Source organism: Rhinolophus hipposideros (assembly GCF_964194185.1).
Source record: "Rhinolophus hipposideros genome assembly, chromosome: X".
In the NCBI taxonomy this organism is placed as follows: Eukaryota; Metazoa; Chordata; class Mammalia; order Chiroptera; family Rhinolophidae; genus Rhinolophus; species Rhinolophus hipposideros.
In genome coordinates, this window is record NC_138046.1 from 84,530,812 (window position 1) to 84,553,644 (window position 22,833).

Below are 22,833 nucleotides of genomic sequence, written 5' to 3' on the forward strand. Positions count from 1 at the left end.
AGAAGACTGGTTATATTTGGAGGAGGTAAGTAAACAGACTTAGAGAAAACAAAGGGATGTTTTCGTTATATCTAGGGTCTTTAAGCAAGAGGTTGAGCAGGTTATTCCGTCTTATTTTTTAAATTATGTTTAAAGAAAATGAAGAATGCTGCCACCCACGGAGTGAGTTCTCGCCTATGTAGTTGTTAACTTTGAGGAGGGAACACAAAGGGCACAGGAGGGTTATCTGAGGCAAGTTAGTGAAGACTTAGCCTAAGACTGGGCTGTGTTCACGTGATAGAGATGTCAAATTTCTCCACCAGGCTCCAGGCAGTGATGTGTATCATCAGTACCATCATGGAGTCCTGCCCCTCCACCTCCAGCTTCTACAGCAGTGCCACGGCCAAGACCCAGCACAATGGCATGAACAACATCATTCGCCTCTTCCTGAAGAAGGGACTGGTCAATGACCTGGCCAGGGTGCCTCACAGCCTGGACCTGTCCAGGTGGGAGCATTGCTCAGCGCTAGCCTTGGGCTTTCGCCCTCTCTGTAATCATTCTGCTTACTTCTCCATTTGCCTAATATTGCATGGTTTTTTGCAAGATGAACAGTGAGCAGCCGGTTTGATAGGAAAGTTTGGGTGTAAGTGGCTTTTGGGTAGTATTGTGACTTTTAAGCAAAGTACTTTCTCTTCTTTAGGCCTTAGTTTTCTCATTTGCGGCAAACTCAAGAGTTGGACTATATCACTAATTTTTTCTTGAAAGCTTCTTTACATGTAATTAAAAATAACCTTTTATTATAATGTTATGTATCATAAGAATACAGATGAGCAAAAATAAAGTAGGTACCATATTCTGACCACCCAGATACCATTGTTATCTTACGGTGTATCTTTCAGAGGTTTTCTTCACATACATAAATAATTAATTTTTACTAAACTATATATGCTATTGTGGAACCTGGGGTGTGGTTGGGACTTTTTTGTTGTTGTGTTTAGGTTTGTTTTTGTTTTTCAGTTAGTCTCTACCTTTCTGTGTAAAGTTTCATTCTATCTAATACCCGGATCTATATTCAAAAATTTTTGTCCAAACTAGACAAATGGACCTTGCATTACATATGGTTAGGTCCTCTGCATCTCTGTTCTAACACAGATCCTTCATTTTTTTCAATTTTCATGTAATTGCTGTTGTTCGTGATACTAACTTGTTGAAGTGACCAGGCCTGCTGTCCTGCCATGTGTTTCACCTTCGAGATGTGGTCCATTCGGTGTCTTGCAGCATAGTTTAACTTGTTCCTTTACTACCTATTTTCCAGAAACTTCTCGTTAGAGCTAGGGACTTAATGGAGCAATTTAAACAGTACTGGCTGGGATATATCATAGATTGTTGTACATCTCATTTTGTATCATGAGGAGACAAATCTCTTTGAATTACCATTATTAATCATAAAATTGACCACTAGAGTAGAGTGATAATCATCATTGTACTGTTATATTTTCCCCTCTCTTCAAAGTAATCTGTGTTATTACTTTGGCACTGTGCAAATGTCTAGTTCCCTGTCAACCTTATACACCTAATTAATGGTCTTAATACCAGTTGATGATCCTTGGCGTGCATCCGTTGATTTCTTTGGGGGTTATCCTTGACATCTTTCTAATTTCTATCATTCCTTCTACATCATTAGCTGGCATTTTTCTGTGATATAGCCCCAGTTCAAAAGGGAAAATCCAGTTATCCTGAAATAACAGTTCCTACTGAAAAGGCAGAAAAACAACTCAGTTTTTTCCCCTTAAGTCACCGGTTTTCAGAGTAAAATCAAAAATAGGTTAAATCACCACCTCAAATGTGAGTTTTCTCTGGATTCCTATTTTCTAAGTAGCATTATGGACTCATGAATTTTCGTTGATTGCATTATTTGGATCACTCCAGTCATCATCCTTTTTTCATTATAACTTTGGTCCATGGGGCCTCTTCAAGCTGACTTCTTTGTCTTTTTGATACAACCTCATGGATTTTTTTTAAAAATTGCTTAAAAATGTCACACTCACCGTAGGGTAACAAGCCCCATGTACCACATATCTCATCTAGACTGACCAGTGGTTACCTAGCATTCTGTCCTACTTGCTTTAGTTCCCCCTGCTCTCCCCCGTTTGGGAGGTGAATGGCTTGAAATTTTTTGCAATGTGGTGTTTAACCTCTGAATACATCAGTATGTATCTCCTAAGAACCAGCATTTCCTTACATGGCTAGAATATCATCATTACAGCTAAGAAACTTATCTTTGAGATAAATTTGTATTTATCTAGATATATATTTATATTAAATATAAATATACTAAATATATTTCTTATTCAGTTTCCCCCAATTATTCCAAGTGTATCTTTATAGCCCGGGGGAGAGTGTTTTGATCCAGGATCCAGTAAGCATCACTCATTGCGTTGGATTATTATGGGTCTCTTGGTGTGTGTTTTTCTGATGCTTGACTGTTTTGAAGAATCCAGAAGGCCAAATGTCTTATATAGTAATATCCCATAATCTGGATTTGTCTAATGGCTTTCATTTTTTATTATTATTATTTTTTCAAGCATATCATTTTTATTGGGGAATATTGGGGAACAGTGTGTTTTTCCAGGATCCGTCAGCTCCAAGTCATCGTCCTTCCATCTAGTTGTGGAGCAGCCCACCATCCCATGTGGGAATTGAACCGGCAACCTTGTTGTTGAGAGCTCGCGCTCTAACCAAGTGAGCCATCCGGATGCCCCACTGGCAGCTCAGCAGCAGCTCATTGTCTTCGGTCTTGTTGCAGAGGACGCAGCTCACTGGCCCATGTGGGAATCAAACCAGCAACCCTGTTGTTCAGAGCTCGCGCTCTAACCAACTGAGCCGTCCGGCCGCCCTAATTGCTTCCGTATGATTAGATTTAGGCTAAACTTATTGGGCAAGAGTAGTACATAGGTGGCATTTGTCCTTCTCAGTGCATCACATCAGGAGACACATAATGCCAATTTGTCCATTTATTGGTGATGGCTAAGTTTAATCACATAGTTAAAGTGTAGCTTTCCCCTTTGTATTTAATAAGTTATCTATTAGGTGATGCTTTGAGCTCACAGGAAGATCATGTGACTATCCTGTGCCCTGAAGAGTTTTAACTCAGCAGTTTTAACATTCATTGGTTATCCTTGTCTGGATTACTTATGTTGCTGGTTGCAAGTGCTGATTTTCTGATTCTCTCATTCCTGTGTATTAGCTGGCATTCTTTTATAATGAAGACCTCCTTCTACTTGCTTTTTTGTATCCCTGTGGCTACAGGTTCTTTTTATATTTAATTTGTTGTAACCCATTACTATCATTCTTTTTGATGCATAGATTTGGCCAGTAGTAACGACCCCATTAATTTGTTAATGCCTTCTTACTTTTGAAAGCCTTCTAAGCACAACGTTATGTCCCAGGCTCACCTTGTAATTTCCATGCCCCGTTTCTGAGATCAGTTGTGCTCTGATGAGCCTTGTTTCCTTTTGGTGTGGATTTCTGTGCTCAGTCCATCTCTGTATCTTCCTTTATCTCAGTCCCAACATGGCCAACACAGTCAATGCTGCTCTGAAGCCTTTGGAAACCCTTTCCCGGATTGTGAACCAGCCCAGTAGCCTTTTTGGCAGCAAGAGTGCTTCTAACAAGAGCAAGTCTGAGCAGGATGCCCAAGGAGCTTCTCAGGACTCCAATAGCAACCAGCAGGACCCAGGTAGGGGATTAGAGCCAATGGGCTGGAAGGCTGGCCTGGTGGGTGTAGTTATTTTATGGGCATGGCATCACAACTGTTCTGCCTTGGTATTGTTTGCCTGGGAACTTGCTGACCTTCCAGAGATCTGTCATAGTGGCGTGGGAATCTGCCCCACAAAGAATGCCTTAAAATTGCAGCCTTGTTTGGCTATCCTCACACGTAGCCTTGTCTTTTCCTTTGTCACCCATTCATTTATTCTCTGAGAACTTGTAAACTTGCCCAGGGAAGGGACCTTATTGTCGTCACGCTTGCCTTGTGGTGTCCCACACATAGGCACCCTTTGATTATTTTGCTGGTTGGTTGACTGTTTCAGGCGAGCCTGGGGAAGCAGAAGTGCAGGAGGAGGATCATGATGTCACTCAGACAGAGGTGGCAGATGGGGATATCATGGATGGGGAGGCTGAAACCGACTCAGTGGTGATTGCTGGGCAGCCTGAGGTGCTCAGTTCACAAGAGATGCAGGTAGGCAGGCATATCACCCAGCATACCCCTGTTGCGGCGCCGCACCAAACCCCCAAGCGATGTGGGTGGGTGAGTACTTTAGGTCCTTGCCTTGATGCTGTCTGCTTTGCGCAGGAGCATGGATGATATGCTTAGTAGATGCTTAGTAAATGAATTTAAATTGTATTAAATGAGGGGTGGGGGCAGGGGCAGGGTGCCATGTACTGTGAAATGGAATAGGTCCCAACAAGAAAATTCAGGCACAGGTGAAATGTTGATGTAGAGAGCTGGCTTGAGCCCTTTGGGCTCACAGTCTTTGATTTACTTGGCTCTGGTCATTAATGGAAGCTCCTTAGCATTACTGTTGTGCCTATAGCACCAGCTGTCGCTGGGGCATTCAAACAGTCGTCTCCTAACAACCCTAAAGAAAACATTGTAACTTCTGGAGCTGGTAGCGGTGATAAGAAATGGAGTCTACAGTCCTAAGCTGATAGCGCTCAAAGAAATCGGCACGTATTCCTGGACAGTATAAAGACTGACCTGGTCTCAGATAACTGGGATGGACCCATTTGAAAGACAGCCTGAGTGTGGATTGGCAGCACGTGGTAGTTTCTGTGCTCTTAGCACCCAGTGTGTGGCATTTATGTAACACGCTCTGTCACACGTTATCCCAGAAATACATGCTCCCTTGCTGGCGTTTTTTAGGGTTTCAGTGCTAGCACAATGATAGACTTGTGTGCATCGATATATATGTTCTATTTCTCTCCAGGTTGAGAATGAGCTGGAGGACCTGATAGATGAGTTGCTTGAGAGGGATGGCGGATCTGGGAACAGTACAATTATAGGTGAGAGCCCCAGAACTGAGTATAGCCTCTTCCTTTGCCTCAGTCTCTCTTGGGAGGACCCTTTTTCTCATCATCTGCTTGCTCAGCTCTGCCTAAGGGCTCATAGCCAGCCTAGATTGCTGCTTGTCTTGATGTTGATGGTCTCACAAGATGAGAAATTCACAAGCCATCTATCTACAGACCTGTGGCGGGTCTGAAGCGTTGCCTGTGTGGGGGAGGCGGAGGGGTGGCCATCAGTAGAGATGATACATCAGGCACATTAAGAGTGTTTATTATTCATGGAGACCTAGAGGAGGCTGTAGAGGCTGTAGGGTGAGAAGTGCTTTCCTTTCAGTTCTTCAACGAAATCCAGGGCCTTTTCCACCTTTGAGTCTCATTACTGTAACAAGAGCAATCATCCCTAAGGGTGGCTCTTCTTACAATTCAGAGGGAAAACGGCAAAGGTACCCTACTGTCACCTGGCTCCAAGGGTGTATGTGTTACTTGTTTTTATTGATGAAGGAAATCAAAGGATTAACGGAAGCAGACAAGTATTTATAAATTTGACAAGGATTTTTCACACCTATTGTCCTCTGTGGTTTCACAATTAGTAATGGGATTGCCAGGGCAGATGTGATAATCCCATTTTACAGATGAGGAAACTGAGACTCAGACAGGTAAAGTGACTGGCCAAGCTCACCTCGCTAGTCAACAGCAGAGAAGCCAGGTCTTCTCCCTCATCCAAAAAAAAAAAAAAAAAAAAAAAAAGCGGATATCTGCTGGGTGTCTGTAGCTGCATTAGGCACACCCAATCTGGAAAGGGAAGTCCTCTGTTGTTCAGTGAAGGCTCTGCTCTGTAACCTTCAGTGAGCAGAAGTGGAGAGGATGAATCACAAGAGGACGTGCTGATGGATGAAGCTCCTTCCAACCTCAGCCAAGCTTCCACCTTGCAGGCCAACCGAGAAGGTGAGAGTGCCGAGGCCAGAAAGGCCTCCCTTCTTGCCCTGCACGTCTGACAGACACTACACTAGGGTTCTCCTGGAGGCAGCTGCCCACATGTGCAGAATAAGGAAGCATCTGTCTGCATGCGCTGACATACACCATCCACTTTATCCTCAGCCAGTTTTTCAAATAACGTGTTACTACTGCTTGCCCAAAAGTTTGTCACTTCTTACTTGGTTCGCTTTCTTCTCACCCACCTGCTATCATCGCTCCAGATTCCCTCTTAACCGGCAGGATGCAGTCAATAGCAAAGTAGGGCCGGAAAGGTAAGGGGGCAGCAGCAGACTTGGCCAAGTCCTAGGCCGTGGCTCCTCAAGCACCACCCTATAGCCAGCCTCCACATTCAGCCACCCTGCTCAGCGTGTGGATGCATTGATTGGCACTTTCAGGAAATCGGGGCTGGCTCACTAAGTCTGTATGTCTCCCCAGATCTGGTTCTTCCTCTCCTAGAGTCAGATTCCCCACGCCTTCCCACTCAATCTGCCGGCCCGCACAGTAGCCTGTTTTCTAGCTATTCAGTATAGTCCTCCAATGTGCTCCCTTTGTTTTAGATTCCATGAATATCCTGGACCCTGAGGATGAGGAGGAGCACACTCAGGAAGAGGACAGCAGTGGCAGTAACGAGGATGAGGATGATAGTCAGGATGAAGAGGAGGAGGAGGAGGAAGATGAGGAAGATGATCAGGTGAGGGGGGACTGTGTTTGGGTTGGTTCAGACAGCCTCTTCCATGGGAACACAGCTGGAGAACACCAACAGTCTGGGTTGCTAGCCTCCGCGCCTCCCTCCCTCGTGTGCACATGTGGCCATGACACCAGACCTCAGAAAACCCTTACCTCCAGCAATTCTCCATCTCCTATTTTCCCCTTAAGGAGGATGATGAAGGTGAAGAGGGAGATGAAGACGATGACGACGATGGCTCTGAAATGGAATTGGATGAGGATTACCCTGATATGAACGCTTCTCCCTTGGTCCGATTTGAGCGCTTTGACCGGGAGGATGATCTCATCATTGAGTTTGACAACATGTTCTCCAGCGCTAGTAAGATACAGGGGCTCAGCTGGGTTTTATCTCTTGATTCTTATACCCTTCTCTAGGGTAAGCCAAGCAGTGAACCAGAGCAGCTATATCAATCTAATACAGATAGCACTTCTTTTCCTGTGCCGACTTCCTGGGGCAAGGGATATCTGAATCCATCTCTCTCAATAAGTGTACACTTAGAAGGAAGAATGAGAGGCTGCTCTTGTTCTCCACCTCAGTAAGCAGGCAGCCATTTTAGAATCTGGACAACTTGATGATTTGCTTGAATTTTTAAAAAAATGGGAGACCAGGGCTAACTGCATCAGGCACCCATGTGCACGCTACAGTGACAGGGCAGTCGATAATCCCGTGTAACACTGGATCGTGAGAGTTTGTATGGACACCTTTGAGCTTGGCATTGGGGAGTAGATTTAAGCACATTCACACTGTTCTTCGAGGATGCATCTTTTGAGAGGAGACAGTGAATCTCTTCCCTCCTCTCCCACCAACGTCACAGTGCCCTTTTAACATCAAGTTCTTAAAATCAGGCTGTCTTGAGAAGGCAGGTCTTGACCCTAAATCACAAGCAGATACAGCAGAAAACACTGAACTGTTATTCTGGTCTGTTGTCTTGGCCAAGTAGTCTCTTACCTCTTTGAGCCTCAGTTTGTCACCTGTAAATGAAAAGTTTGGGGGGGGGGGAATGGTTGGATTACATAATTTGCTGGATACTTTCTATTCTATGATTTTCTTTGCGTTTTTGTGATTTTCATCAGACTTCCTAATGTTGAGCCTCTGTCCATTGAATAGATATTTGAGGAGTGCCTACTATGTCGGTACTAGGAATACAGCAGTAAAAAAGAAACAGTCCTTTTCCCTCTTAGGAGCTTATGGCCTATTAAGGATTATAAATAAGCAGGCACTACATTGTAGTGTGGTAAGAAAGCACAGAGTAATTATTAAGCCAGGATTTTTAAGCCAATCCTTAGAATCAGAGCAAGTGGCATCTAAGCCAAGAATAAAAAGAAGAGGGTGAAGAGTCTTCAAGATGGAGGGAGCAGCATGTTTCTTGAGGGGCCTAGAAACGTCACTGTGGCTGTAGGGTGAAGAATGGATTGGGAGGCTCTTGAGGAGGCTGTTTCAGTATCTAGGTGAGAGATGGTGGCATTAGCTATGATGTCAGTGATCGTAGATGAGGTGCGGGAATGAGGGAGAAAGGACAAAGCTCAGGTTTCCGTGTGAGGAAGTAAGTCCCAGGAGACATGGTTCTGCTTTAACAACCATGGGAGAAATTTCTTTTTGGCACTGACCCCTTTGCATGTTGTCCTTGCAGCAGACATCCCCCCATCCCCAGGAAATATCCCTACCACTCACCCACTGATGGTACGCCATGCAGACCACAGTTCCCTGACGCTGGGCAGTGGCTCCTCGACAACACGCCTCACCCAGGGCATCGGGCGCAGTCAGAGGACCCTAAGGCAGCTGACGGCCAATACAGGCCACACCATTCATGTTCACTACCCTGGGAATCGCCAGCCCAACCCTCCTCTCATACTTCAGAGGTGAGTTGAAAAGATTGTTGGGCTCACTGGGCTTCAGCATCGTCTTGACCTGGGGGAAGCAGTCCATCACTTAATGGTCTTGTCACACATGCAAATAATGTTATTTGTCCCATTCCTTTGTGGGCTATATGTGCAGACTTCTGGAGGAATACCAAATTATATAACATGTTCTTTTGCTTAAGTGTCCTGTGTATACATTCAGCAATCATTAAGCATCTCATATTCTGAGCACTTAACACTTTAGATATAGACAGGACAGGATCCGTGCCATGGGGCTTAGAGGTTAGTGGAAGGAGTAATTTTAGAAGTGAAAAAAGGGACATAGGTGTCATAGCGGTCAATACACAAACTACAGAGGGTGTACAAGAGAGGTATTATACCCTAACACAGTACCTGACGTTATCCGTGACACACAGTCTGCCCGGAGCTGTGGAATAATATGCAGCCTCAGCCCAAATCAAGTTCGCAAACTGATGGAGTAGTTAGGAAAGTAACTAAGATTTGTGTGTAGTACTATCAGTCCATAATAGCACTAAGCATTTCGTAGACGATACAGAAAGGATCTCACAGTAACAGGTTGCAGAGCCCCTGTGGATGTGCAGTGACCATGGCAACCCCCGTCGCCCTACAGGTTGCTTGGTCCCTCCGCTGCCGCTGACATCCTGCAGCTGAGCAGCAGCCTTCCCTTACAAAGCCGGGGCCGGGCCCGCCTCCTGGTGGGCAATGATGATGTCCACATTATCGCCCGGTCTGATGATGAACTGCTGGATGACTTTTTCCATGACCAGAGTACAGCTACCAGCCAAGCAGGCAAGTTTTTCTGGTGAAAGGGAGGGTATGGTTGGTCCGCTTTTATTTTGTTCCCTGCTTAGGGAAAGCAGAAAAGCATCTGCTCTGCCTGAAGAAACCCCATTTTATAATAGAAGCCAGAACCACTGAATGACTTTGCCAAAGGCGACAAAAACTTGATTATCTCTGGGTGCCTGTGGTGTGCCAAGCCTTGTGATGTACATTGGACCCTGTTAGAGAACGACTGCGATTTTAGGATCCGTTGACACATGACATCCCAGAATCTCATTCTCCTGTGTTCCCCTACAGGGACCCTGTCCAGCATCCCCACAGCCCTGACTCGCTGGACAGAGGAATGTAAAGTTCTCGATGCTGAGAGTATGCACGACTGTGTTTCAGGTGTGTGGCAGTTTGGTTATCAGGGCAGTAGTGAGCCCTCCGGTGCTGGGACAAGTATACGTGGAAAGTTGTTTCCCTGGTTCTCTGTGGCCACGAGCTCTGCTTCTTTGCTTCTTGCCCCACGTCCCCTGAGCAGCTCCTGATCTTTGCTTTTTTGGTGCAGTTGTTAAAGTGCCCATTGTCAATCACCTGGAATTCCTGAGGGATGAGGAGCTGGAAGAAAGGCGGGAGAAACGCAGGAAACAACTGGCAGAGGAAGAAACAAAGATAACTGACAAAGGCAAAGAAGATAAGGAAAACAGGGATCAGAGTGCACAGGTGATTCCCAAGGGCTGGAGGATTCATCTTTGGCTACGTCTCCTTTGACTTTGATACGGTTTTGGCATACATGTGGCACCAAGAGTCACTGGAGAATCCTCGGACTTTCACATTGAACCTGAGAAAGGATCCATTCCGAATTTGCCGTATACTCACATAGTTTTAGGGGAAAGAATTCAAACCCAGAGGGAAAATCATTTCTCCAGTGTCTCACTGGGAAAAACTGGAGCCAGAACCAGCGTGTCTCCTGAGTCGTACTGTAGAGTCTGTGCAGCTAGACAAGGAGGATGACCTTGACTAAGTCCATGCTGTCGGTGGTGCAGTTCCGTTTCTCTCAGTGGATTGCCTTACCAAGGGAGGGGCACTTTACCAAGATAACCCCATTCCTTCATCTAAGTTATGCTTAGGCTTCAGATCAGAGAAATGTTAAACTACCCTGAAACTATCACCACATGTCGTTTTCTAGGGCTCAAACTCTGCCATGATTTTGGTTTACAAAGAAGCTACCTACGTTTTTCTAAAACTTCTGGGACCTCGAACAGTATAGCTTTAACATATGAATCAAAGCTAATAGAAATACAAACAAATGAAAGACTTCAGTGAAAGACTTTATTATACCCCACTCGGCAGTTAGGATATCCGATAGATTAAAGATAAAGTTATTGAAATGTTCAGTTACGATAACAAGCTTGATGTAACAAATACCTTTGTATAGAACTTTCACCTAAGTTAACAGTAACATTGTTTTAAACTCATGAAAAGTGTTAGAAAATAAGCAAGCCTGGCATGTGATTTTAAAAGCTGGAGTAGACAAAACGAGCCCAAGGAAGGGAAATATATATAGGTAAAACTTCGAGAAATTCTTGCTGGTCTCACCATTGTGTTCAAGTCATGCTCTGTGGCCAGCCCCACTCTAAAGTGTTTTTTATTATCCTTTCCTCTGGTGGTTCAGTCGGCCCCTGGCAGTTTCCACCTTGTCCATAAGCCATCCTTGAACACGAGTATGTGTTAAGAGAAATTGGAGATGTTTGCACACTGAAGTGCTCGTCTTCCGTCCAGGTCACTGAACTCCTAGGTGGCATATGTGGGGGTTGGTGACTTACAGTTGACCTCAGTCTCATGTGCTTGCAAAGTCCTACATTGGTCTGTCCCTTCTCTTTGCAGTGTACTGCGTCTAAGATAAATGACTCTGCTGAACAGAACCTCTCAGGTAACTCTTCCTCCCTTTTACTCTTCTTGCTAACGGTTGGTTCTTTCTCCTGGCCCTGCAGAGTAGCTGGCCCAAGTGGGCTGAAGACGAACACTGGTGCTCTGTGGGATGAGGTAGTAGATTGTATAGTTTTAGGGTCATACCCCATCTTGGAGATAACTATACAGTCTACTGTCTTTCCCACGGTGGTACATTCCCCTCCGACGTGCTATGTTCAGCTTCTCGTCCTGATTGTCCTGTGCTGCCTTCTAGCGTGTGTAGTGAGGCCATGTGTCCTACCCCCTTAGGTGGCCACCATAGTGTGGTGCTTCATGAGAACAGCTGATGACAGTGGTTCCCAAATGCCAGTCCTCAGTGAAAATGAACAAAATGAGGGAGGTTTAATGAGTTCTTCAGAAATCTGAATTTATTGAACTTAAAGGACTATTTCATAATAGAGATCATGTCCTCCTTAATCCTTTGGTATTAAAATATTTTTATTAAATGTATTGATGGGGGTTTTTTTCTGGGCTAAACTAAAAGTTGGTAGCCCCATGTTAGTCTCTTTTTACTTTTTCCTTTTTACATAAATTTTATGGGTCTGTGAAATCTCTAAAAGTCTAGAAACATTATCTTGAGCAACCTGCTTTGGGGGAAGGTAGCTCTGGGCTAAGTGGTATTACTACTATATGCTTTCTATCCCTCGTCGTAATCTTCTTAATGTCAGTAGCCATTTTATGATTCTAATAACTGCTCCATGTGGTATTATATGTCTCCCCCACCCCTATTTCCTCAGACTTTTCTTCTGCTTCCCTATACCTCTGTCTCCTTTGGCACTTGAGTTGGGAAATGATTGTACCAAAGCCTACACAGTATTTTTTAAAGCAGTGAAAGAGGGTAGGTGTCCTGGAACCCTTAATCTAGCAAAAGGTCTTTGAAAGTGTCTGTCATCAGGTAGAATGGCCTTTGGCCTGCTGCCCTTGCTAGAGGATTCTGCTCATGCCGGGGTGAGGTAGTAAGTTGTATTGTTGTGGGCTAGGGATTTTAGGCCCCAATTAGAAGATAACTATACAACTTACTACTTTCCCTGGTGTGTGGCGTCTTCACACTTAGTCTCGGCACTGTTGCTTCCATGAGACAGAATTGTAGGTGTTCCTTAAATAATCAGGACTGGAAGAAAAGGGAGGTGGAAGGGGGCAGGTGATAGTTAGGGTAGGCAAATATAATTATAAAGTGACTTGAACGCTTTCCCTTCCTGGGGCACAGAAAGGATTTAAGTTTTAGGACCTACAGAGAGATTGCCAATTCTTGGGACCAAGATAGCACTGTGCCTTAGCCCCTGTCCTGGGTGTACCAGACCAGCCACAAGCTGTTCCTAGGAGCAGTTGGTGGAGGGTGGGATTCGTGTCATGGCACCTGTGCTTATTGAGTGGCTCCTGGATCCTTGGCTGATCGCCCCGTAACACATTCATTGTCATTCTTTCCGAGAAAGATGGGACTCCTATGCCTGACAGCTACCCAACAACCCCATCTTCAACTGATGCAGCTACATCTGAGTCCAAGGAGACCCTTGTCACTCTGCAGCCCTCACAACAGCAACCAACACTACCACCCCCACCAGCTTTGGGAGAGATTCCTCAAGAGCTGCAGTCCCCGGCTGGAGAAGGAGGGAGCTCTACACAGCTATTGATGCCTGTAGAGCCAGAGGAATTGGGTCCCCCAAGGCCAAGTGGAGAAGGAGAAACGACTCAGATGGAGTTATCTCCAGCTCCCACTATAAGTGAGTAGCGTTGCAAGGTTTGGTTGGGGGGGGAGGGTAGAACAGGAGGGAAAATGGACATTTTGGTAGTTTCTTCCCTCTCTTTAGAGAAATAGTAGAAGCTCAATCCTCGAATAGTAGGATCTCAGCTTGCACATTACTGTCTCAGCTAAAGTTGAGATTTCTTCTCTGTATCTTCAAGTGATTATACATCTGAGCGTAAAGATACTAGTAATGATGCCAACAGTTTGCTGACGTAATCACTGTTATTGAGCCGTCATGCTGAGCTTATTTAGAAAGAGCCCTCCAGAGTAGATGGTGTTATCTCCATGAATAAACTGAGACTCAGAAGTGAAATAATTAGCCCAAGGCCACTCAATGAAGTGGTTGAGCTGAGGTTAAAATCCAGATCTGTATGACTCGAAAGCTTGCTCTCCTTCAACAGTTCCAGGGATGCAAGATGTGACCCTACTCTACAGCTCTCACATCCTGGCGGACACCATTTATCTCATGGCACTATTTCCCACAATTCTCAGCAGTGTTCCAACAGGGCAAATGGAAGCCTGTTCGCCATCATTGTTCTACCATGCTGTCTATGATGTGTTATAGAGAAACCTTAAGATGTAGGGTTTTTTTCCTTTAATGAATTTTGTTTGTTTAGATAAACAGAACCAACATGCATATATACATGCTGCCTGCAGAGAATCTGCAAATGACAGGATCCCTTACCTGGGATGCCTAGGGAAGATGTTTCACAGAGCTGGCAGTTCTGAGCAGAAGAAGTGGTAGGGAATGAATCCCTGGAACACCATAAGTATTCAACATATGATAGAAAGGACTTGAGATGAGCCTTATTGAAACAAATGAAATTGAGTGGGAACATCAGGCTAGCGTGGAGTGAAGGTGGAGAAGTAAGAAGTCTAATCTGGCTGCTTCTTAATTCCAGGCAGAGATCTAACCTCTCCATGTGACTTCCTCCTAGCCTCTCTTTCCCCAGAGAGAGCTGAAGATTCTGATGCACTCACAGCTGTCAGCAGTCAACTGGAAGGCTCTCCCATGGACACCAGCAGCCTGGCTTCCTGTACCCTGGAGGAGGCTGTGGGTGATACCTCAGCAGCTGGCAGCTCTGAGCAGCCCACAGCAGGCAGCTCCACTCCTGGGGATGCCCCGCCAGTTGTGACAGACGTACAAGGCAGGGGTGATAGGTCAGGGGAACCTACCCAGGCCCCTGAGGACGGGTAAGCACTGTGTGAGCAAGAGGAGGGCAGGATGTGTTGGCGGGTATTTCAAGCCACGTTCATACTTGTTAATCTAATGCACATGCTGGGTACACTGGGGAAATCAGCCTGGCTTCTATGAGAAAGGGGTATTGTAGGAGTATTTTAGAAATGGGAAAATACAATACAGAGAACAACCTGAAAATGATTTCCTTCAGCTCTCCCCCTGCATCCTCTGAGAGTTCTTCCACTAGAGATTCTGCTGTGGCCATTTCTGGAGCAGATTCCCGGGGAATCCTAGAAGAGCCACTGCCTTCAACAAGCAGTGAAGAAGAAGATCCCCTTGCAGGTGAGCTGCACGTGTGTCCTCGGGTTTGTTAGGCTTCTCGTAGCCCTTGGCATGGAGACGGCCGCCAGTCAATCGGTTCATTCCCGACGGAGGGCGGCGTGTATATGGGAGGACCGGCGGTACGGGTGTGCTGGTGCTGCATAATGGAATGAGCCCAGGCTTTGGCGTCAAACTGATCTTAGCTCACATCCCCCCTCTGCCACCTCCCGTCTTTAGGACCTGGGGCCATTACTTAGCTCCTCTGATCCTCATTGATACTGAGGGGGTGATAACAGCTACATGGTGGGGTCTTGATGAAGGTTAAGTTGACTGCACACAATGAAGCTGGCACATAACAAAAGCTCTCCTGAGCCTGGGGAACGGGGGTGGGCTTTCTCTGTGTGTCCTGTGTCCTTTGCATGCAGTGAGGACAAACATCGCTGGTTTCCTCAAGCCAGGCCATGGATTTCTTTCCTTCAGTTATATCTTGGGCATCGAATGTGACGAGAGGTGTGAGTTCCTTCACATCTTGCATCTCCCCTCAGGTATCAGTCTCCCTGAAGGTGTGGACCCCTCTTTTCTGGCTGCTCTGCCTGATGACATCCGCCGGGAAGTCCTGCAGAACCAGCTGGGCATCCGTCCACCCACCCGTCCTGCCCCCACCACAAATAGCTCAGCTCCTGCAGTGGTGGGGAATCCGGGTGTGACTGAAGTGAGCCCTGAGTTCCTGGCTGCCCTGCCTCCAGCCATCCAGGAGGAGGTATGTGAGCGGGAAGCTGGTGAGAGCAGGCTGCCAGGCCGTGAGTATTTCCCCATTGACTCCTTCTGCTCCGTAGGTGCTGGCACAGCAGAGAGCTGAGCAACAGCGTCGGGAACTGGCGCAGAATGCCAGCTCAGACACCCCCATGGACCCCGTGACCTTCATCCAGACTCTGCCCTCAGACCTGCGCCGGAGTGTCTTGGAGGACATGGAGGACAGTGTGCTGGCTGTGATGCCACCTGACATTGCAGCCGAGGCTCAAGCCCTGAGGCGAGAGCAGGAAGCCCGGCAGCGGCAGCTCATGCACGAGCGGCTCTTTGGGCACAGCAGCACCTCTGCACTTTCTGCCATTCTCCGAAGCCCAGGTATGAAGGGAGGCAGGGCGAGGGCTCCGGAATGTCGAGCTTGGGCCACATGAGGATCTATAGTTCCCCTTTGTATTACCTAGACCTAGCTTATCACTCCCTCCCCAATTTCAGTTTCCTTTCTCTTTCCTTCAAGCTTTCACCAGTCGTCTGAGTGGCAACCGTGGCGTCCAGTATACTCGCCTTGCTGTGCAGAGAGGTGGCACCTTCCAGATGGGGGGTAGCAGCAGCCATAACAGGTACCTTTGCCTTTTTTTTCCACCCTGCCATACCACCTTTCACATCTACAACTGGTGCAGCTCCCTTAATTTATAGATGGAGAGGCTGGATGTCCTCTCTAGAGTATTTCCTTTAATGAGTAGGGAAGCCAGATTCTTGGACACTCCCCCTTTAGAAAGGCGCACTTTTGGCTTAGTATAGCTACTGTGGGCATAGTCACAGAGTAAGGCAGGCTGGCAGCAGGCACTAGCTGTGGTTGTAACAAGAAAAGCCACTTGCTTCCCATGCAAATAGTAGAACATTGAGCCACCTGCCTTGAGATTATAGCATCTAGGCTGTAGAAGTGGAGAGGAGCTAGTTACTAACCAGGCTGAAGCCGAGTGGAGTCAAAATGTGAAGGGAGTGCAATCAGTTCCTACATACGGCAGGTACGCCCTCTCCCCCGTGCCCCACTAGTCCAGAGAAGGCAAAAATAAGCACTCTTCTCCTGAGACTTTAGGTGCAGTCTGATTTTCACCAATTGATGACACAGACCTGGGCTGGAATCTGCTCTCTTCTCAATTACATGATGTGGGGCAGGTCACTTACCCTGTCTGAGCTTCTTGTTCATCATCTCAGAAATAGGCGATTCTCTAGTCTTTACAAGCAGCCCTTTTAGGAAGCGGTTACAGACATTGTGTAGTGCCTGGTACATAGCAGGTACTTGGGGCAGCTGTTAACTATTAAGAGCTCTTGGACTGCACAGCCTCCCTTCTCTAGTCTTCTTGGAGGTATCCAGCTCATCCCCCTCCCCTAAGCCTATGCCTGATCCCAGAGCTCTAGCTGAAGTGCTACCCAGAAACCATGCTCTGTTCCAGGCCTTCTGGCAGTAATGTGGACACTCTCCTCCGCCTCCGAGGACGGCTCCTTCTGGACCATGAAGCCCTGTCTTGTCTCCTGGTCCTACTTTTCGTGGATGAACCGAAGCTCAATACTAGCCGTCTACACCGAGTACTGAGAAATCTCTGCTACCATGCTCAGACCCGACACTGGGTCATCCGCAGCCTGCTTTCTATCTTGCAGCGCAGCAGTGAGAGTGAGCTATGCATTGAAACACCCAAGCTCTCCTCAAGTGAGGAAAGGGGCAAAAAGTCAAGCAAGAGCTGCGGGTCAAGCAGCCATGAGAACCGGCCCCTGGACCTGCTGCATAAAATGGAGTCTAAGAGCTCCAACCAGCTTTCCTGGCTCTCAGTATCCATGGATGCAGCCCTAGGTTGCAGGACTAACATATTCCAGATCCAGCGTTCAGGTGGGCGCAAACACACTGAGAAGCATGCGAGCAGTGGCTCCACTGTCCACATCCACCCCCAGGCTGCTCCTGTTGTCTGCAGACACGTTCTAGACACACTCATTCAGTTGGCCAAGGTGAGGAGCTTGAAGAACCCCATCTCCGGGGGACGGTAGAGGGGTGGCAGCCACAGCCTGAGTGACTTGTGAACTCTGAGGGAGCCAGCAGGCCCTTCTTAGTTAGCTGTTACTGCTGAAGCCTGTATTGTTTCTGAGAAGTGGTCTGGTGAATGACTTTGTGGGGTTTTTATCTTCACTTTCCAGTGCTTTTATGCATTATCTCATTCAGCCTTCAGCGGTCTGTGTTATTCCCATTTTGCAGATGGAGAAGCTGGGTTACAGCGATTTTTAGTGGCTATGTCATGTGGCTAATAAGTGATAGAGCTGATCGGACCTAGAACTTAGTTTAATCTTCCTTACAGTAAGCACTGCTGCCGTGTAAGGGCGTGCCTTGTGCCAGGATCCACGCGAAATACTGTACCTCCTTTCGTCTCAGCACTTTCACAAGGTGGTTCCCCATTTTATAAGTGGCAAGAGCAATGCTCAATAAAGTTTCCTGATCATCTGTTGACCTACAAAGCCCTTGTTTCTTTAGGCTGCTTTGCCATCAGTCGGAGAAAAGTCCCATGTTCCTTTGCCAAAGCCGTCCGGAGGAGTGGAGAGCCTGGGAACCAGTGGTCTTTCCTTGTCAGGAAGATGTGTTTTCTATGTAGACCCCCTAGACCAAGCTTGTCCTTGTTTTCCCGGCAGGTGTTTCCCAGCCACTTCACACAGCAGCGGACCAAAGAAACAAACTGTGAGAACGATCGGGAAAGGGGCAATAAGCAGGCCTGCAGCCCGTGCTCCTCACAGTCCAGTAGCAGTGGCATTTGCACAGACTTCTGGGACTTACTGGTAAAACTGGACAACATGAATGTCAGCCGGAAAGGCAAGAACTCCGTGAAGTCAGTGCCAGTGAGCACTGGCAGTGATGGGGAAAGCTCCCCGTACAGCCTCGAGGCCTCTCCACTGGGGCAGCTCATGAACATGCTGTCGCACCCAGTCATCCGCCGGAGCTCGCTCTTAACTGAGAAACTCCTCAGACTTCTCTCTCTCATCTCAATTGCTCTCCCGGAAAACAAAGTGTCGGAAACACAGTCTAATTCTGGCAGCGGTGCTTCCTCCACCACTGTTGCCACCTCAAGCACATCTACCACCACTACTACCACTGCCACCTCCAGCACGCCCACTCCCCCCGCTGCAACCACCCCTGTCACTTCTGCTCCAGCCCTGGTTGCTGCCACGGCTATAACTACCATTGCCGTAGCTGCTTCGACCACAGTGACTACCCCCACGACTGCTACCACTACTGTTTCAAGTAAGTGTGGACGTCAGCTGGGAGCAGTGGGGTGTTACACCCACCTCACCCTCCACTCCCCATCCAGGTATTCTTCCATAAGTGATCGGGATAAGCTTGGTTTGCGTTTGTAAGAGCCAGATGTGTTCTTTCTCACCCTCATCATTGCCAGAGCGCGTGTGCGTGTATGCGTGTTCTCTCTCTCTCTGTCTCTCTCTCTCTCTCCATCCCTCTCTTCCCCCCCTCTCCCTCTCCCTCTCCCTCTCCCCCCTTCCTCCCCCGGCCGTCCCTCCCTCCCTCCTTCCCCCCCACCCCGCCCTATACACATAGTTCTGTGAAGACCAGCGGGCATTCACTGAATGTGGCTTCTCCTAGGCTAAGCACCAAAAGGAGAGATCGAAGGTCCCTATCTTCAAAGAACTCCCAGCCTTTCCAGCGGGGTTGAGGGAGTCAGTTCTCAGAGGAAAGAGTTCAAGAGCAGGAAGGATACAATGTGAATTGAGCTAGAATAGAGTAGCCAGCCTGTCCCAGGAAGTGAAGGGAATAAGCCCTACAGCAAACTAGTAAGAATTATTTGAAGAAGTAGGTTTTGAAGAGAGGGGGCCTTCAGAGGGGCCTCTGGTTGGGAGTAATATCTGGGATTCTTTATCACCTTAGAAGGTACAGTCATAGGAGTCCTTCGCGTCCTAGGTCATTTGGATTTGGCTTTGCTGGGTGGATCTTTTTCACTACTTTCCCATTTTTCAGCCCTGGACAGTTCAGCGATCCCTTGGCTCTGCCACTTAAGTCTTTGGGGTGGGAGTTTCAGAGGCTTACAATGTTCCATCTGTTTTCCTCAAAGCTTCTACTACTAAGGCCAGCAAATCGCCAGCGAAGGTGGGTGATGGGGTCAGCAGCATTGCAGACTTTAAGATGGTATCCTCAGGCCTCACTGAAAACCAGCTACAGCTCTCTGTGGAGGTGAGTCGAAGCCCTTCTGACCTCCCAAGGTTGGGGGAGAAGGGGTAGATGGGGGCGGATAGTGTTTTAGTTCTCAAGTGAGGGCTTACTCCTTCTCCCTTCGTTTTCCCAGGTGTTGACATCCCATTCTTGTTCTGAAGAAGGCCTAGAGGACGCAGCTAATGTGTTACTGCAGCTCTCTCGTGGGGACCCTGGGACCCGGGACACTGTTCTCAAGCTGCTGCTGAATGGAGCCCGCCATCTGGGTTATACCCTGTGTAAACAGATAGGTAGGTAATAATAGGAATAAAGCGTCATGTCTTTCTGACACCTTCCACTGAGGTGTCACCTCTTTCTGGAAGGCTTCCCTGAACCCCAAGATGAATCCGACTCCTCTGTCCTCCTGTAGCACAGCTTCCATGCTCTCTTCTGTTACAGCACTGAGAGTACTGGGTTGTCGTCTAGTTTCCTCTGTTCAGTTACTCTAAAAGAGCAAGGCTGGGCTTCTCTGCGTCCTCAGTACCTGAGTGCGACAGGTAATCAGTGCTTCTGAAGGCAAATGAGCATGTAGAGGACCGCAGTTTCTCCATCCTGGGCACCCGTAAGAGCCCTGTGACGAGCCTGCTCAGGCGGCGTTGCCGCCTCGGCGATGCCCCTGCACTGCCTTCAGGCTCAGGGATTGAGAGTCAAAGCAATCCCCTCTGCCTTCGTGCAGTTTTGAAGGTACAAAACTTTTGAGAACACTTGCAAATCATCTAGTTTTAGTCTTCCTTCTAGTTTTATCGAGAAGAAAGCTAAAACCAAGTGGTAAAGTGATTGAATCAGAGTGGAGCCAGATTTTCTCTCAGCCTAGTCTCTTTGCTCTCTCCCACCCCCATCCCGGTCACAGGTCTCCCCAGATCTTAGCTACCCGCTTAGTTGTCTCCTCACAAGTGTCCCTGGAGCTAAGAGGATAGAGTTGATTGGACTGTATGACCCAGCGCATTCTGTGCTGCCCGAGAATTGTAACGGTTTTCTTTGTGGAAGAGGCTTCTGGCCTTTCTTGACTGCTACCATTTATTCAACACCCGAGGGCCAGGCAATGTCCTAGGTACTCTACTACACAGTTACTTCCTAATTCTTTTTTTTTTTTTTCATAAATTTATTTATTTATTAGTACTTCCTAATTCTTAAAGCAGCCGTGTGATACTGGTATTAGTCCCGTTATTAAGATGGGTAGGCAATTTGCCTAAAATCTCCACACAAAAAACCCTTGGAAGTTCAAGAGGACACAGGCTCCAAAACATACTTTTTCCCTCGCTGAGCAGCATTTTGTGTAGATTCAACAGATTCTTGAGGCCAGGTAAATTGGGAGTCCCTGAGGGGTTGATCCAGGAGCACATATAGCAAGATGAACAAAGCAAAATACCTAGTCACTCCAGGTTCTCCGTAGCTGAGCAAAGAGGATGGTCTGAGCAGGTTTCTTGGATAGGTTTGGCTTTGAGCTGCTTCACTGGGGGAGTCTCTAAACACTTGCTGGCTCTTCTGCCTGCCCAGGTACCCTTCTGGCTGAGCTGCGGGAATACAACCTGGAACAGCAGCGGCGAGCCCAGTGTGAGACCCTCTCTCCCGACGGCCTTCCTGAGGAGCAGCCACAGACCACCAAGCTGAAAGGCAAAATGCAGAGCAGGTGGGTTGTAGCTGCCCAGAGGGCTGTAGGACTGGAATCGAGGACCTTCTGAAAGGTGGCTCTTGCTGGTTTCCTGGTGGTGGGTTTTTCCCCCTCTGGGCAGATTTTCTCATCTGTCCTGTACACACTCGACCCTGTTTTTCCTATTTGTAAGATTTCCTTGTGAGATTTCTCAGTCCTCTGGTTGACACCAGGAAGCCCTGCTTGCTCTGAGTATTTATGCTTCGGCGCTGTCAATATACGCAAGCCACCTCTACACTATCCAGGTTTGACATGGCTGAGAATGTGGTAATTGTGGCATCTCAGAAGCGACCTCTGGGTGGCCGGGAGCTCCAGCTGCCTTCTATGTCAATGTTGACATCCAAGACGTCTACCCAGAAGTTCTTCCTGAGGGTGCTGCAGGTCATCATCCAGCTCCGGGACGACACGCGCCGGGCTAACAAGAAAGCCAAGCAGACAGGCAGGCTAGGTATGGAACTGGAGTGTCCAGTTGAGGGTCAGGGTTGGCGGTGGAGGACCCAGTCCCCGGAGGGCAAGACTTAATGTCATGTCTCCTTCCTGTTTGACCTTTCCAAAAGGAAGTGACGATCCTTTCTTAAAATGTTGATGGCTGCATTCTGTATCTCACTCAAGCTACCTGCATATGAAATTCATTAGTGCAAGTAGGAATGAAGGGGGAGTGGAAATCTGGCAAGGAAATTGAGGGCGGACCTTTTGCTGAACAAGATTAACCCACTGAGTATGCCTCCTTTCTGCTTCCTTGATCACTCTTGACTAAAACATTGCAGCCATGTTGCCTCAGACATGGCCTGCCAAATCCTTCCTCTCTGCTGTCCCACAGAACCCTCTCACCTGCCACCATCCGTCTGCCTAGCACCATGGCCCCTGCCCTTGTTTGTAATGGTAGCTCTTAGTGCCTGATGATAAGCACTGAAACTGCCTGAGCTAAAGCTCAAAGACCTCAGCAAGATGCCCTGTGGCGACCCAGAAGATGGGAGAGAGAATATCAGTCCCTCTTTTTACGTTTTATATCTTGCCTCCTTCTTTCTTTCTCCCAGGTTCCTCCGGTTTAGGCTCAGCTAGCAGCATCCAGGCAGCTGTTCGGCAGCTGGAGGCTGAGGCTGATGCCATTATACAAATGGTACGTGAGGGTCAAAGGGCGCGGAGACAGCAACAAGCAGCAACGGTTAGCATGATGCCTGTGGCCCCTCATTCATTTGTCTCCCCCCTCCCCACCACAACATCAGTGGGGTTTCACTGCGCTTACCTTGTATGCTTTTGCATTAAGTTTGCTATATGAATGCTCTGGACGACAGGGTTACTTTCTGTTGGTGGTTTTTTTGTGTTTGTTTTGTTTTTGGGTTTTTTTTTCTGTTTTTTTTTTCTTTTTTACTGTTTGTTCATTGGTTTGTTGGTTTGGTGTGATTTGATTTTTAAAGCTTGGCTATCATACCCGACTCCTAGCTATCCCATCAACAGTGGTGCTTTTGCAAACTGCATAATGCTAAGTGTCTGGGTTCTGAGGGGATGTGGGATGAAGATTTTTCAGTCTCTTGGAACAATGCAGGTACATCAGAGACATCTCAGGAATCCTGCCCATTTGAAAGTCCCCTAAA

General features: G+C 47.4%; 1 protein-coding gene across 13 annotated transcripts in view; it reads left to right on the top strand.

Annotated features, from left to right (window-relative positions):
* HUWE1 (HECT, UBA and WWE domain containing E3 ubiquitin protein ligase 1) overlaps positions 1-22,833 on the top strand; it is a 162,086-nt gene that overhangs the window by 130,227 nt on the left and 9,026 nt on the right. For 8 of the 13 annotated variants that reach the window (XR_013992927.1, XR_013992928.1, XM_081042339.1 and 5 more), the window contains 25 exons: positions 303-485; positions 3,546-3,718; positions 4,071-4,219; positions 4,968-5,043; positions 5,890-5,988; positions 6,576-6,709; positions 6,895-7,063; positions 8,376-8,604; positions 9,236-9,414; positions 9,703-9,792; positions 9,956-10,110; positions 11,275-11,320; positions 12,792-13,079; positions 14,005-14,296; positions 14,494-14,624; positions 15,149-15,363; positions 15,440-15,728; positions 15,865-15,967; positions 16,805-17,351; positions 18,024-18,630; positions 19,451-19,569; positions 19,682-19,838; positions 21,085-21,217; positions 21,484-21,686; positions 22,276-22,403. Coding sequence is in view for 11 of the 13 variants with exons in the window: in XM_081042339.1 (XP_080898465.1) it covers positions 303-485; positions 3,546-3,718; positions 4,071-4,219; positions 4,968-5,043; positions 5,890-5,988; positions 6,576-6,709; positions 6,895-7,063; positions 8,376-8,604; positions 9,236-9,414; positions 9,703-9,792; positions 9,956-10,110; positions 11,275-11,320; positions 12,792-13,079; positions 14,005-14,296; positions 14,494-14,624; positions 15,149-15,363; positions 15,440-15,728; positions 15,865-15,967; positions 16,805-17,351; positions 18,024-18,630; positions 19,451-19,569; positions 19,682-19,838; positions 21,085-21,217; positions 21,484-21,686; positions 22,276-22,403 (4,894 nt within the window). In the remaining 2 variants the exon portion in view is untranslated. The remainder of the gene's footprint in view (positions 1-302; positions 486-3,545; positions 3,719-4,070; positions 4,220-4,967; positions 5,044-5,889; positions 5,989-6,575; positions 6,710-6,894; positions 7,064-8,375; positions 8,605-9,235; positions 9,415-9,702; positions 9,793-9,955; positions 10,111-11,274; positions 11,321-12,791; positions 13,080-14,004; positions 14,297-14,493; positions 14,625-15,148; positions 15,364-15,439; positions 15,729-15,864; positions 15,968-16,804; positions 17,352-18,023; positions 18,631-19,450; positions 19,570-19,681; positions 19,839-21,084; positions 21,218-21,483; positions 21,687-22,275; positions 22,404-22,833) is intronic. The other 5 variants (XM_081042348.1, XM_081042347.1, XM_081042342.1 and 2 more) reach the window with 5 other exon arrangements.